Source organism: Aphidius gifuensis, linkage group LG1, assembly GCF_014905175.1.
Source record: "Aphidius gifuensis isolate YNYX2018 linkage group LG1, ASM1490517v1, whole genome shotgun sequence".
Taxonomy (NCBI): domain Eukaryota; kingdom Metazoa; phylum Arthropoda; class Insecta; order Hymenoptera; family Braconidae; genus Aphidius; species Aphidius gifuensis.
The window spans coordinates 6838614-6855380 of NC_057788.1; the positions used below are offsets into that span (position 1 = coordinate 6838614).

The following is a 16767-nucleotide window of genomic DNA, read 5'->3' on the forward strand; positions in this document are numbered from 1 at the left end:
CATTTAAAATTCCCAATGAAAAAAAATGTAGCAATGTGATTAATCTTTTGAAAATTTTAATTGTAGATAACTTTTTTTGTTGATAAATTTGAAATTTAAATAGAAGATATAGAGGAAGAAAGCAAGAGAGAGGAAAAAAAAAATAAGAATGACAATCATGAATATAAAAATAAAAGTATAATAAATCATTTTTATTTTTATACAGTTGACTGATCAATGAAAAAAGAATGAGTTCATATTTTTCGTGAAGTTGTTAGTTCACAGTGTTAGAATCGAGTCCATATTAGCCCCATCTGCCTTCTTGAATATGCTTCTGCATGAACGAACGATCACAGAGAGAACAACAAACATATCGTGGACCCGCGTGAACCGTCGGATTCACTTACGATATGTACTTATGAATAGTAAAGAAAATAAATAAATATAAAAATAACATAGATCCGAATTAACAACGGCCAATTGATCACAAATCCAAACGCGCCTACTGTATTTGTCACACAGCTCTGAGCATTTCATCGACAAAAATTCACATTCTATGTGCGCGTTGGCCCGACAGATAAAAAAATAAAATAAATCATAACAATAACGTAATAATAATAGATGTTATTATTTTCATTTTCTATATATTCAACTCTACTTTTATTCAATAACTTGTATTTAAAAAAAAAAAAATTTATAAGACAAAAAAAACTTGGAGCAACTGTCGCGTCTTCGTTGTCGTTAAATAGACGAAGAAATAAACCGAAAAAAAAACTGGTTTTTTTATTTATATAATAAATAAATATATATAATTTTTTTAAAAAAAAGTATATGTATTATCCTTAATTTACGACTACAGATAAATCGACTATGAATTTCGAAATGAATTGATTATCTGATATTATTCTAATCTCAATACGATAATGCTTATTTCGAAATTTAAAAATTAAATATTCTGCGAAAGCTTAGCGCAACCCAAAGTATATAAATTTTTTTTTTTTTTTTTTTTTTTTTCTATTTAAAATACATTCAATAAATTAAATCAAAATAAATAAATAATTTAAACGAAATAAAAAAAAAAAAATTAAAATCGGAGTAACAAGTATAAAAATAAAAATAAAAAAAATAATAATAATTTTTTATTAATTTATTCTTAACCAATTGATAAAGTATATAAATTATTTAAATAATAAAAAATAAACAAGAAAATATATTATGAAAAACTACTTATAAGTCATTATCAAATGATTAATTTTAACAAGTTATTTTTATTTTTTTTTAAATTTCTAAAATAATAAAAATGAATCAGTTTGGTTTAAAAAAAGAAAAAGAAAAAAAGAAGAAACGGTTTGGTACCCACACCTGGTAAATTAAATAAATGAAAAAAAAAAAAAAAAAAATAGTGGGGGGTTTATAGTACCTGAAGATGGGAGTATTGTGGTCGCGGTCTGATGACAATTGCACCATGTGATTGGTCAAAGATTGAATTATCATGTATGGAATTGGTTGAACTGGTAATGGGGCGTAGGTTATGGGCTGTTCCAGTCTCCCTCCACAAAATATTAACGGTGCTAGTCAAACACAAAGTTTACCTTTATCCGAGACCAACAGGTCGCGGTACACCAAGAGTCTCTAGTCCTCTCCCGTCCACCGACGTGGCCGCACCTCGGTATCACCTGTGTGCCTGCCACGGACGCTTATATACGTCAAAAATATTATTATTTTTTTTTTTCTTTAATTTCTTTTAATGTCATAGATAAATAATTATTATATATTTTTTTTTCAACAAAAAGTAATCGCGATCTAGTCTTTCACGACTGGCAGATAAAAATTGAGAAATTAAAAAAAAGTTTTAATAATTTGACAATTGATAATAATTATTGTTTAAAAAAAAACACGTGACACAAGTTTTATAAATTATATATTGTGCTGAACTAATCTCAGGTGTGCTGCAAAGACCAAGTTTAATAATTGTGTAATTGTGATAAAATATAAATGACTGTTATTTTTTAGTTTTTAAAACTAAATAATAAACAATAAAATTATTGGAAATTTTTCGTTAATTTAATATTAGCAATTTACAAAGAAAATTTAATAAGGTGAGTGTTTACAGTAGTTTATATAGTATAGTGACTTGAATGCTCTCTCGCAAATATTGCTTGTTCTCAAATGACTTAGATACAGCATTGTCATTTGGGCATTGATGTCTCTTTTTTTTTTTTTTTTTTTATCTTTAAATATATTCTCAACCAGGCCATTTATTTTATTTACAATACAATCAAATGATATTTATTTTACTCCTTTTTTTTGGCATATTTATATGTACTCCGATTTTTTTTTTTTTTTTTTTTGATTCTACCTTTTTGACCACGAATTGTCAACAATGAAAATTGTTTTATGCGCGTGCAATACAGACCACACAGTACCACCAAAGAAATCAAAAAAAATAAATAAATAAATAAAATTTTAAATTGTATCCCTTGGGGTATTCAGATCGAGTTGTAATAATATTTTCGCCCGGTAATTCGCAAGGGACAAAGGTAAGTTATGCAAAGATAAAAAATTAAAAAACAAGGAAGTAAGAAAGGTTCGGTATGTCGTGTGTAAAACGTTACAATTATTATTCATAACTAGACAAAAGGTACTCCCATGTCAAAATATATTTATTGCAAGTTGTATTTCATCCCAAGTTCTTTATGTTGCTTTTTTTTTTTTCATATAAATATATTATTGCGCACGATATATATCGGTCAAAAAAAATTTTAATTTTGCATATATGCAGGGCTGCGGTATGTTAAACTATTGTTGGTACAACTTTACCCTCCTCCCCATCTTGAAATTAATTTTTTTTTCCTCACGCATCATATCTCTCACTTGTAACCTTTGAACTAACACTAGATTTTTTTTTTACGCGTTTATTTTATTTAATCAAACGTCGTATATTAATAGATTTTTTTTTTTGTTATTTCCAAGGCCATCTCTTAATACGTTTCTTTTGTTTTTTATTATCACAAGTTTATTTTTTCTCAACAACCAAATATCATAATTACCAAAAAAAAAAAAAAAAAAAATTATATTGAAATTTTTAAATATCTATATATGTCTTATCAATTATTTTAAATGAACAAAAACTTACACGTGCCTTCCGGGTTATCATCAAGAAAAGAAACAAAAAAAAAAAAAAAATATCGAGACAATAAGAAAGATAAAAATTGAAAGAAAAAAAATGAAAAAAAATTTATAAATAAATATGATTTTCGTTGATTACCTTAATGATAATGAAAAAATATATTTAAAATAATATATTTATAAAAAAATATAATATAATAAATGAATCAATCAGTATAATTACTAGTTACACAAAAAGTAATTATTAATAGTGCTGTGGGAATTATTTGATTTTAAATAATTGTGGGAATATGTGTATGATATTGCCCACTCAACATACGGAAACATTCTAATTATAGGTATTACTCCATTTCCTAAGAATCGATTTACATCTAACACGAGTATTTTAATGCACCAATAATTTAAATTGTTTATTATTATTATTATTGATTATGTTGTATGCGTCTTAATGAACATTGAAATATTAAATTAAAAGATATAGCTGTTTTAATTATTTTTTATATATTTAATTTAAAAATAAATATCATATTAATTTTTTAATTATTTTCATACACTTTTATAAATAAATTTTGGTGGACTCAATTTTGTAATAGATTTTTCGTTTGCTTTTCAATTCCCATCAGGTATATTTGAGAAATTAAAAAATTGAATCGGTTACGGTTTACGATTTTACATTTTTCATATTTTTTTTTTTTTCATTTTTAAATCTTCTTTATTTTATTTCATATTGTATTCAATTTTTTTTATATTTTGTATCGTTACTAGACCCTTTTATAAACCAGCGCGCCCAACAAGGCTAAACTGTCGCAATAAATGATTCTTTCTGAAATGTTATTAATTGTCTGTCATTGATAGCTTCTGGTCTGAGTGTATTGTGGATCGCGAAAACATTAACCCAAGTTGTCGACCCTCAAAAGAATCATTTTTCAAGGACCCTGATTCTCGTACCCTTGGTTTATTTATTTTATTTTTTTTGATATTTCTTATGTCTCTGGTTCCTCGATTCATCCATCAGAATGATCGTTAAAAATTCATCTCATTTAAAATTTTACAAAGTATCAAAAAACAATATTTAAAAAAATTGATTTTTTTTCTAAATCAATAATATTATAAAAATATGAATAAATAGATATTTTATAAAATTATATTTTGAGTATATAATTATAATCTTAGTGACAATTAGTCATCACGTCAAGCTTGGGATACAAAAATAAAATAAATATATGCGCGTGATATGTAGTGAAGAAGCACTCAATTCATGGCAAACAAAAAATAAAAAAATAATGAAAAATCAGGTAGAGTGGTAAAGAATAAAAAAAAAAGGGTTTGAATTTCATGGGGTGGAAATGTAAAGTATGTATATAAAGCCAAGTCGAAGGTGAAAAAATAAAAAAGAAGTTATAAAAAAAGATAAATGTCGTACGTTCTTGAATTTAATGGCGCGTAAACTAGAGTAGGGTGGAGAATTGTGTCACCCTTTAAATATATACTTTTTTTTTTTTTATTACATCTTTGCATTTCTCTATCTTATTTTTCATCATCAAGGTCTTGTGTCTCGTCAACTAACTGTGTTTAATACACAAAATACAAAAGTCAACGAGGTTGCCCCGAAGGGTTGTCGACAATGCAGACAGTAGGGTGAGGGGAAGCGTAAAAAAGGGACCATGTTTTTTCGAATTTTGACTTTATCTCTCAGCACAGTCTATGATCAGTGCCTGTGTGTGTATATGTATTATTTTTTTTTCTGTTTATCTATGTGTAAAAGCATATATTTTTAGCCACGCGCTTTGGCTTGACTTCATTAACTTGCAAGTGTCGGCAAATATTGACGCAAGTAAAATAACTAGGGTAAGCGGTTAACCCTCTGTATGCATGTACTCTTCAAGTGATCTGATTGTTTGGGATAACAATAAGAAAAAATAAAAAATTACCCACGACTTCATATTCAATCCAAACAAAAATACAAAATACAACGTAAAAAAAAAAATAACAAAAAAAAAATTGTGTCTTAATAATCAAAAGTTGCACACACCCTCCAGGCAAAAAGATGAACGTGCCTAGTAATTTGATATTAAGAAAAGAAAGACAAAAAAAAATATAAATAAAGCTTAAATATGAAAATAAAAATTACGTGTAATGCATTTAATGTACGTATATAAAAATAACTGAGTGATGTTAAATGTATTTTGTTTCATATTTTTTTGTTTCCTTTTTTTTTTTGTCATTTGATGAGAAACATTAAATGAATCAAGTCTTAAAAAATGGAGCGCATCTTTTTGCTTTATATTTTTTATATCATGATGCGAACATTGAGAGGGTAAATAAAGAGGGCTAATTTAAAAAAAAAATAATTATTATTTTATAAAAATTACAATTTAAAATGTTAACGAAGCCAAGAAGAAAATAACTCTGGGCCTTAACGCAATTATATCAAGAGAAAAGTAGACTCAAGAAGCACTAATTAGCAAGTAAATTCTCGTTAAAATACCCTGACTCGGTTCTTTGCAAAAAACAACACCCTCTTTTTAAAACGGTAGCAGCCGTAAAATAGTTTGTGTGACATAATTCTCAGAAAGTACATCGTATCTTCCGGCATTATTTCAATGAAAATAATTCCAATTAAAAAATTTTCATTGACTTAAAAATAAACAAATATATATTTAAAATAAAAAAAAAACTAATAAATTAAATTTTTTTTATCTAAATTGATCTAGCTTATAATTATTTTTATATATTTTTTCAAATAAATATATATATTACAAAAATAGGTTAATTTTCAAATATTTTCAAACCGTTACGATGTTCTAAGGCAGATGTCGGTGAACTTGGAATTTTTTATATTTGTCGAGGAATCAAAAAGTATAATAAAATAATAAAATTAAAAAAATAAAAAAGGAACCACAGAGAGTCGTAAAGTTACCAGCATAGTGTTTATCAGATCGTGGCCTAATTTTATTCCAGTTTACTCAAAAAAAAAACATAAAATAAAAAAGAAATAAAAAATGTATTTTTTTTATTTTTTGAAATTTTTTTTTAAATGGATCCGGAGATTGGATGAGTATTTGGAGAGGGATATTTAGACTGAGATATATAGAAGTAGAAAAGAATTAAAAAGAAAGAGCAAAACGAGAAATATTCCGTCCGGCAGATGGCACCGGGCGGGTAGATAGCGCTGATTTATGAAACAGTATAGTCCTAAAAGAACGAGTTTCCGTTTGGTCTCGTAACGAAGCCCAAATCATAATGGTTTTTTTCTCACTTTTTTTATTGTTTAATGGATGAACTCTCTAAAAATTTAATGGACTATGTCGATCGAAACAAATGGAAGTAAAAAAAAAATTAAACAAAGGCGCATATAAGTGCATTCATTAATTTTACATTTTTGTTTATATATATTGAAATAACAAAAAAAAAAATAAGAAAATTAAAATCAAATTTGTAGAGTGGAAGGTGCATATAACCGGTTACACCCCCGCGCATTTAAATGCATACAAATATTAAACTGTATATTGACAATTTCCTCTTTTCTTATCGTAAACTTGTTTTTTTTATTAAATTGTGTTTCTTTTTTGTCTTTTTTTTTTATCAGATCTTTTTGTTTTATATTATTTATTCTATTTTATTTCTTATTGCCTCTTTCATCGGCCTTGAGATTTCGAGGTCTGCCACTGTATAATAATCCCTCGAATAATATAATTTATGTAATTGCAGATGAACCAACAGTGCAAGGTTTGCGGCGAGCCTGCAGCGGGCTTCCACTTTGGAGCATTTACGTGTGAGGGATGCAAGGTAAAAAATAAAATCAAATATTATTTAAAAAATATAAATTATCTCATCTATATAATTCAAATATAATCTATCCATTCATATATTACTATTTTACCGCGAGTAAAAAAAAATTTAAAAATAAATAACTTGTTGATATTATTATTTGAGAAAAAAATAAAATAATAACTAAAAAAAAAGACGTGTTGATAAGCCAAGACTAATTGACTTGGACCTCGAAGGTGCTGAGACGGAAAAATAAATAAAATAAAAAAACCATCACAAATTTATAAGTGGTAATCGGGCACAGTAAATTGATTATCTTTCAAACATTTTATGTTTTTAAATGCATTGAATTTTTTTTTTTTTTTTAAATACAAAAAATTTATTATTGTCAATTGAGATTAGAAATATTACTGACAATAATAAATATTTTTTTTTTAATTTTTTAAAACTCATTATTTAGTTTAAAATATAAATTAACATGTTGACGAGAATTTTATTTATTTTTTATATTTTTTTTTCATACTCTTCTTCGTTTCTCAAGCATAATTCCCTCACCATCAAATTCCGTGACCCTAAATATGCTCTCGTGAATATTTTTCGATGGGAAACGAAAGATACTGAAATTCCTTTCGTTCCGTGATATGCAAAAATAAAAAAAAATGTATTTTTTTGAATATTATTTTGAAGAAGATGAGAAAAGCATACGTGAATCTATATATACAAAAAAGTGTGAGTCAAGGAGTGGCCATGGCCAAAAAATTAAAGAATAAATAATAAAAAATTCACATGAATATTAACACGATTTCTCTCCTGAATTGAGTGTTCCATTTCGTTGCAGTAACAATTTATATTTGTTGCCTTGTTAAGAGTCAGGGATGTGACGAAAAATCAAAACAGGGTTAAAAGAGAAAAGGGGGAGGGTAGAGGTGGAGGTTTAAAAAACAAATATACCAATATAAAATTCAGGTCGAGGGGATGCCAATATCATGCAAATACAAGGTGCGTTTTCATTGTCTCAAATAAATTTCAATAAAGTTCTCCAAAATAAAAAATATAAATTTATGCACGAATGTAAAGCATTGTAAAAAGAAAAAAAAAAGACAAAAGAAAAATAAATAATTTTATCTTTTTTGAGTCAAGTGTATGACTCATACAGGTCAATGATTCTTCATGGTTGTCATTTTCAAATTTTTAACCATTGACACAACGAATATATAATTACTTTGAAAAACAATTGATGAAAAACGAACTATAGTATTTAAAAATATATCCCGTTTTTTGTATTACATCAAATTAAAATAAATAAATAAAAAAAAAACATCTTCATTTACATTTGGTGACCATATATATATTCTTATCTTGTGGACTTGCGGTCACAGACTTGGAACATTGAACTTCCGGCGATGGAGAAAGGCACTCAAGTCGTTATACAACATTTCCGTATAACGTTATATTCTAACATTAAACTTACAGATATTTGCAACATATTGCACAGGTGAAATTAGAAAAAAAAAAAAGATAAGAAATAAAATTGAGAGAATAAAATTATAAAAAAAAAAAAAAACATATATAGACAAACTATCAAATTGGTTGAACTGCAATCACTTTTAGCATTAGTACACTTATAAGAAACTATTAGTATCATCGTAAAGTGAAGTGCATATACAAGTCAAATAAATGTGTTGAATATTTATGAAAATTTGCAATTAAATATTATTATATCCACCTACTCTTATAATTGCCAACAATATTGAATTTTTTTTTTTAAATACATGGTTCTAGATAACAAGTGCTTTGTATGATTTTTACAACTTTGACACACACATTTTCATTTTGCCTGATAATTTTTGTTCTAAATCTATACATTCATACATCTATAAAATAATTTTTGAATTAAATTTCTTTGCTAAATGAATAAATAAATGAATAAATGATAATCACAATATTCGGAAGTAGGAAAATACAATCTTCCATCATCAAGAGACACAAAAGATGTGAAAATATCTTTGTATATGTATGTGAAATAAAAAAAAAAAAAAAAAGTATCATAAAAACCGTGTGACCTGGGAGGAAACCACGAACCACAGATCTCGCCCATAAGCAAACGATTTACGATCGTCCTTTCTTTGCATACTCAGTTTACTAAGTTTTTTTTTTTTTTTTTCGCATGTATTCATATAGTAAATCACATATCATACATATCTATGAACAATAATATATCTTCATTCATTATTGTCATTCAGTCTTGTCTTATTAATTGCATTTAATGGCTAGTTATAATATAATTCATTATTTAATCTATATATGAAAATATATTAATAATAATTCATAATTCATCTATTTAGTATAAATATATATCTGATTTAATTGACGTTCATAATCAATCATATTATATAAATTAATCAAATTCATGTATTTAAATATTCATGATATGAATATGATATGTCATTAATGGCTACCAACCATCAGAATGACAAGCAATGACAACAATGACAGAATGTACTATCTTCGTCTTTACGATGACTTAATTACGAGGAAATATATATATCTCGATTATTAAAGCATAACGAAGTTCGAACTACCATTATTCAGATTACTCACTCTATATATGCAATTGATATTCATAATAATCTTATGTTACAATATCCAATAAATGTTAAAATCTTATGTTATAATATAAATATTAGAATAATATATAATATTTAATTATATTTTACATATAGAATAATAAAGTATATATATTCATTCTATTTCATGACTCAGTGTGTTTGTTTCTTCGTTTCTGATTTGTATATATATATATAAAATTCAAGGCCCACCTACAGATGAACCCGTAGACCCTCGTATGTGGGCCAAACCGCGTGCGCGCAACAACCGACAACGACGATCCGTTTCGCTTTACGATGACTTTACGAGGAAATAAATTCTGGGCTCCATGAAAGGATCCAGTATCGCACAATATTCTCTTTGACACCAAGAAAATATTCTTACTTAACCTTTCATTACAAAAGAAATGAAAAAGAGAAAAGAAAAAATAAAAATATCTTTTTTTTTTCATTAAAAAATAATAATAAAAAAAATGTCATTTTTAAATAAATAAAATAAAATAAAAAATGATGATGAATAAAATAATACGGGTTTTGTTATTTGTGACATATACACAATGGTGTAATTTAAAATCAGGAGCAAATGTCTACTTAGTATAATAAATTATCATCAAATTGCATCCAAATGTTTTTTTTTTCTGATATTTTTTTTTTGTTGATGCATGCGTATATATTTGTATGCATGTGTGTCCTGATTTTTTATTTTTAAAATCATTATGTCCTTGACACCTGTAGCATATATAATTGTGCATAAAAAATTGTGTTTAAATTTTTTTTATTTTGCGAAATCAAGAGCAATATTATTCATCAAGTGCAATTTATTCAATGAGTTTTTTATTTTTATATTTTTTTTTATTCTTTGTCTTTGATTGATATTATTTTTTTTTATATTGTTTATTGTTACAATCGAGTTTGAATTTCTTTCCATTACCATTTTAATCTTGTGATCAAGTCAATTTATCCAAGGCACGCGGCAATTCAAGAAACTTTTCAAGCTTTCAGCGTGCATACAAACGTGAACCGCACTTGTATCGCGTCAATCCTCGTTTGATTTCATGGTCATATGTTGTACACAGTAGACATTCGAATAGCCGATCAAATTGTCTATGTGTTTATGTATATATGCGTTTAACAAATGTGCATTTACCAGGATATATTTTGCTAAGATCGTTGGACCATCGTTTGACTAACTGACGCAAGCAAATCGCCCAACAGACAAATTCTCTATTCTATGCCTTATCGGTGATTTTTTTTCATTTTTTTTTCTTCGACTCTAAAGAAGCTAAAGTAAATAAATAAAAAAACTATATATATATAAAAAAAAAAATGAATAGAATAAAAAAAAAGCCAAGCATCTTAACGTACGATCCTGCCAGTCGGGGATCTTGCCATAACGGCTGATCTACGGAAATTCTATAGACGTGAAAAGACATTCAAGTATAAAATTTATTTATTTTTTTTATTTATTTATTTATTTAAACTTTCTGTATCGCATATCCCTACTGCCTGTCATTTGGCAACATTCTCGTATGTTATTTTATCGTCACTGCATAAACAATTAAATCAAAAAAGGATAAAAAAAAAAAAAAAAGATTCCAGATCTACTTTGAAATAAAAATAAAAAAAAAAATTTACGATATTTCGATTTGATGTTTCAAAGAAAAACGAGAGTGCTACATTTCACATTCCAAACACACGCAGTCGCGAGTCCAAGAACTTCAAGGTCTACCACGATTAATACAACTCGTGAGTTCTAGTTATATAGTCTTGGGTCTTTGCCAAACTCAAAATGAAAAAGAAAAAAAAATAATATATATCATAAACATCTCCATGCGAGTGACCGTGTTTCCTTGAATATCTTTCTCACTTTTTTTTTCATCTTCATGCGGTCCAGCATCATGGATGAATCATTATGGCTTTGTGGAATGTCATCAAGGAAAGAATAACAATTTAAAATCATCTGACAAATTAAAAAAAAATATTTATATAAAGAGATCAAACGATGAATCATCTTGAAAGTTATGTATTGCAATAGTAAGTCATCTCAAAGCGATCATATTCACATGTAGTAAATATATACCCAGAGTAGAAAGCTCACTTTCCAAAGTCATGAAATTAGAGTTGTCATCAAAGTATATCATCAAATAATCATTCAAAGTGATGTCATAAAATCAACATGATTAAACATCCATAAACTGTTGAATGCAGTAATTATTATTTTTGATATTTATAAAGAAAAATATTATTTTTTATAAAAAGCCGTATGTGGATCCGGAAATGAATGATGCTTGGGCACGTCTTCAACTTGTCCACATATAATTTCATGATGACGCGCGCACAGGTGGTTATGGGAACCACGCTTGGTCGTCGTTTCTGTAACTTGCACGCCTGGTACATTCGCGAGGTCAAGACAATGACGCGCGACACGAGACCCCTCTCACCCAACTATACATATATCTAGACAGCGGACATGACCACACCAACTTTACAATATATATGAGTAAGACAAAATGATGATAAAGAAAAAAATAAATAAAAGAATCAACAAGAGAAAGAAATGAAATGAAAAAAAATTAAATATATATATAAATAAAAAGAAAGACAGAGAAAAGTTTTGCGCGCCTCACGCGGTACCAGTGCCTGGACAGGCCATTTCACATTCCCACGTCCTTAATATAGATTGTTGATACACGGAGTAGACGGTTCAACGAACACAGATGTGTATTATATTTGCTAGCTCACAAATACATGTGATGTACTATATCAAGATAGGTTTATTATAATATGAAGAAAGGTGAAATGGTTGACCAATCGGTGGGTGGGTTAAATTGTCCCACGGCACATACTTGTTAATATATTATTACATTGCTAAAAAGGCGTAACAAAAATTTATTTTGGCAGTGTCAATCAATTGTGATCAATAAAAAAAAATTTTTTTTTTCAAGTTTCATTCTTACAGCTTACTCATCATTCAATAATTCAAATTGAAATAAAAAAAAAAGCAACAAATCATTCGAATTTTATATACCTGCTGTTTCATTAAATTTAATATATATATATATATTTTTTTTTTTCGTTTTCAAATTAATGATTGACATTCTTCAATCACTTGTAGTTGTAAAAAATATAATATCGACATCTTCGATCCTCATTCAACATAATTGCACGCACACACACAAATCCATTTGCAAGATATTACTTCGAAGAATTTATATCAAGTCAACGTAAACTTTATAAGAAAACATTTGGAATTTAAAAAAATGCATTTATATATTTATTTATAATGTGTGTGTGTATGTGTTGTGTGTATATAGTCTTCCGGATTCTTTGAGATTTGTGACTACACTAGCTATATTGCAAAAGTCGTTGATACTGATAACGTACAAAACTTTTACCATCAGAAATACGTTGAGCACACGCGGTGACAAAGTTTTTCCTTGTGGTAACACATTTTATGGTCTCAACAAATCGCTTCAGGATTCCGGGCGTGCCAACTGATTTGAGATAATCCCAGTTGCCTGTCGGCATATACGACGGATTTGTCGCACGCGACCCCTAAATGGTATGGTACATCGGCCGTTCAAAGCAATCTCAAGCCACTTGTTTAACGCGTTTGCAAAAAACAATTTTCCAATAAACATGGATATAAAATAAAAAATTATTTATTTAATATTTTTTTTAAAATACTATTTTCAATAGAGTTAAAAAAAAAAGAAATTGATATATTAAAATTTAAAATAGGTAATTGCAAATTTGAATTCTTTTTTCTGTTGAATTTTGTTCATCAAGATTTTAAAAAATAAAATAAATTATAAATTCAAGAATGACATGGTAACCTCTTTTGCACAGTAGCAGTGACAAGTCGTGGATCATCTGGTGTGTTTGTGTTAGGTCTACCCCAGTAGTGAGATCTCTAAAAGATTGCTACTGAAAGATTGTGTGTGACGCTGGTTAGTTGAATCTCGTCACTTAAAAGTCCGACTGTTTCACGACACAAACTATGCAAAATGCAATATATTTATCATATTTTAAGTTATTTATTTATTTATTATTTTAATTTTTTTACCCATCTCTCTATCATATCACCACAATCATCATAATTAACATTTTTTATCATCACCAACATTCATCCATTTTTATATATATTCTTCAACAAACAAAATATATTATATTTGCAACCGCGTATATGCGTGAATAAACAACAGATGAGTTTATGGTCAGAATATGTCTACATAGTAAAAAATATGACACGTCATTTTTGTAATTATTATTGTGGTTCGTGAGAATTGTCCATGTCTCTATCATACTATTCAACAGATGATGGAAAAAAAAATAATAAATAAATAAAAAAAAACATGTCACGTTATTTTAAAATATAATCTTGACATTAACCACTAAAAGAATTTTTTTTTTTCTAAATTATATTTGACCGGAAAATTGAAAATCACAAACAATATTCAAATTAACATGAAAAAATAAATAAATAAATAATTAATAATATTTTTTATTATAATTTCGATTAGGTTGAGACTTGAGATAGAAATTAGAAAAAAAATAAAATATATACGCGCGTATTTCTCACAAAAGACTTTTGAAAGCTACATCGTAAATTAATTCTCGATGACCGTGTGAGCCTGTACCACTGCTTTTCTTCGATGCTTTTATATACTACCATGCAATGTGGCTCATCTTCTTCAAGGCGGTTTTATCGTCAGCCGACAAGCGTTTAACTTTACGATCAACCATACTGTATATTGCCCACCTCCTTTTATATCTACACACATACCCACACAGCTATATATATTATGTATTTATGAATTTTCCTCATCTGTATGTATAATATTAATATTTTTTTTTCTTCATTTTAATATTTTTTTGTATGTCTACAAGCATGCTAATTCTAATAATGTGCATGGAATTCAAGACACGCCTCATATTACGACTGTTAATTATAGTATAAATTAAATTTAAACTATTTGAATTATTATTGACAGTAATAATAATCAATTTTAATAATTTTTTATTGTTTTTTTTTTTTGTTTCAGTCATTCTTTGGCCGTACCTATAATAATCTTGGAAGTATATCAGAATGTAAAAATGGTGGTAATTGTGTAATAAATAAAAAAAATAGAACAGCATGTAAAGCATGTAGATTACGTAAATGTTTATATGTTGGTATGTCAAAATCAGGATCAAGATATGGTAGAAGATCAAATTGGTTTAAAATACATTGTCTGCTACAAGAACAAACAAATAGTAATCATTCAGGTATAACACCAAATCCATTTGGTACAAATTATTTACCAAATTTTATGGCATCATCACAAACAAATCAAAATGTATTTAAAGATAATGATCGTACATCACCAAATAATGATGATCATATATTACAATCACAATTATTACATTATTCAATGATGAAACAAGTACGTAATAATAAATCACCACATTCAGATGATGCATTATTACAAAATCAACTTAAATTACTTGCATGGCATAAAGAACAAGAACGTGCTGGTCAACAACATCAAAAACAAATAAAACAACAAAATATTGGTACACCACCACGTGATTGTACATCACCAACATATGCATATAAACATCCATCAACAATATATCCACAAAATTTTCCACAAAAAGAAATGATAATACCATCAAGTCCAGAAGTATTTCGTCCATTTTCATCAACACCATTACCATATAAAAGAACTGCTGAAACACCAAGTGATAGTGGTACATCAATATCATCACATTGTGATGTTAATGATAATGATGAATCAAGAAGTAATTCAGCAATGAGTTATTTTAAAGGTAATACATCACCAACATTATCTGAACGTGATTATACACCAAAAAAAATTAATTCATCATTATCATCATTAGCAAATCAATATAATCCATTTCCACAAATTAATTGTGTTTATCCACCACCTGGTCTTGTAACACCAGCAACATCACAACATTCACCAAGAGGTGGTGATTTATTACTTGTTAGTCCAAATCATGCTCTTGTTGCTGTACAACAAGATGAACCAATTGATTTAAGTATAAGATCAACGCATAGCTCATTAAGAAGAACTATTAGTCCGGATAATTATAATAATAATAATAATGATAGACCGAAAAGTAGATGTAGCATTAATGAAGAGACTACAATTAAAGGTAAACCATTGGATTTAACTTTGAGTGTTAAAAGGCCAATTGAACTTGGTTTATCTATTTAAATAATAATGACAATAACAACAGAAACAAAAAAAGAAAAAAAAATATTTTATTATTATTATTGATATTATTGATATTATTATTTTATTTGTATTATTATTATTTTTTTTTTTTTCGTATTTTATAAAATTTTATTTGGTGAATGAAATGTGAGAAATGAACCAGGTTGTACAACTCACAAAATGTGTTCAATGTGTATATAGTTGATTTTTTTTTCTTTTTTTTTTTTCATTTTAAACTTTCAAATTTTTTTAATTTATTATAAAAATATTTCGAATGAATATTTTATTTTTATGAATGAATTTATATATCTAGTTTCTTTTTTTCTTTCTTTTTTGATGTAGTAAAAAAAACTATATATTTGTAAACAAAAAATTTAAAAAAATAAAAAAAAAAAAATAATATGCCAATAGAGTATATTTTGATATAACTGATTGGGCCAGTTAAAAATGTGCCTTAGAATTTATATTCATGTACATAAACACAGACAAAAAAAAAAACAATTAAAGACTAAGGTTTAAATAGCCAATGTAGTTTTTGGCAATGATAAAAAAAAAAATAAATACAAAATTAAAAAAAAAAAGTAAAAAATAAAACAAGTTTCATGTTTGTAAATATTGTAAGACCATAATGGGACTTGTTGTACACCACGTATCCACGATGATATAAAAAAAAACCGATTAAAAAATTGCAGAAAAAAAAAGTGTATTATTTTTTTTTTAAATCTTTGTACATAATATTGAAATAAACTGTTTATTTGGTGTCAAAAAGTGCTTGATTTTAACTTGTCGAGACTGAAGGTAGAACGCTAAATAAAATTGAGATAATGGATAAATTATCAATCGAATAGGCAGCATCAAATGCAGCTAGTTATAACTGATGTATAATAAAAAAAAAAAAATAATAATATTTGTTGTAAAAATAAATTGCTGAATTATTTAGATAAACAATTGTTCAATCTTCAATTTAAAAAAAAAATTATATTTCGTAATACTGCACTTTGAGTTGCAGATACAGAAGTGATAATAAAAAAAAATTTATAAATATAATTTTCAAGTTA

At 27.0% G+C, this 16767-nt stretch overlaps 2 protein-coding genes across 2 annotated transcripts in view; one reads left to right on the forward strand and one right to left on the reverse strand.

Moving 5' to 3' along the window:
• Window positions 1-16767, reverse strand: part of LOC122847439 (casein kinase I-like) — a 155166-nt gene that overhangs the window by 101664 nt on the left and 36735 nt on the right. The gene's annotated exons all lie outside the window — the stretch shown is intronic.
• On the forward strand, window positions 1574-16756 carry LOC122847438 (protein embryonic gonad-like). Its single transcript, XM_044145119.1, has 3 exons — window positions 1574-2078; window positions 6820-6897; window positions 14531-16756. Exons 2-3 carry the CDS (start codon window positions 6820-6822, stop codon window positions 15707-15709), a joined length of 1257 nt encoding a protein of 418 aa, XP_044001054.1. The 5' UTR covers window positions 1574-2078; the 3' UTR covers window positions 15710-16756.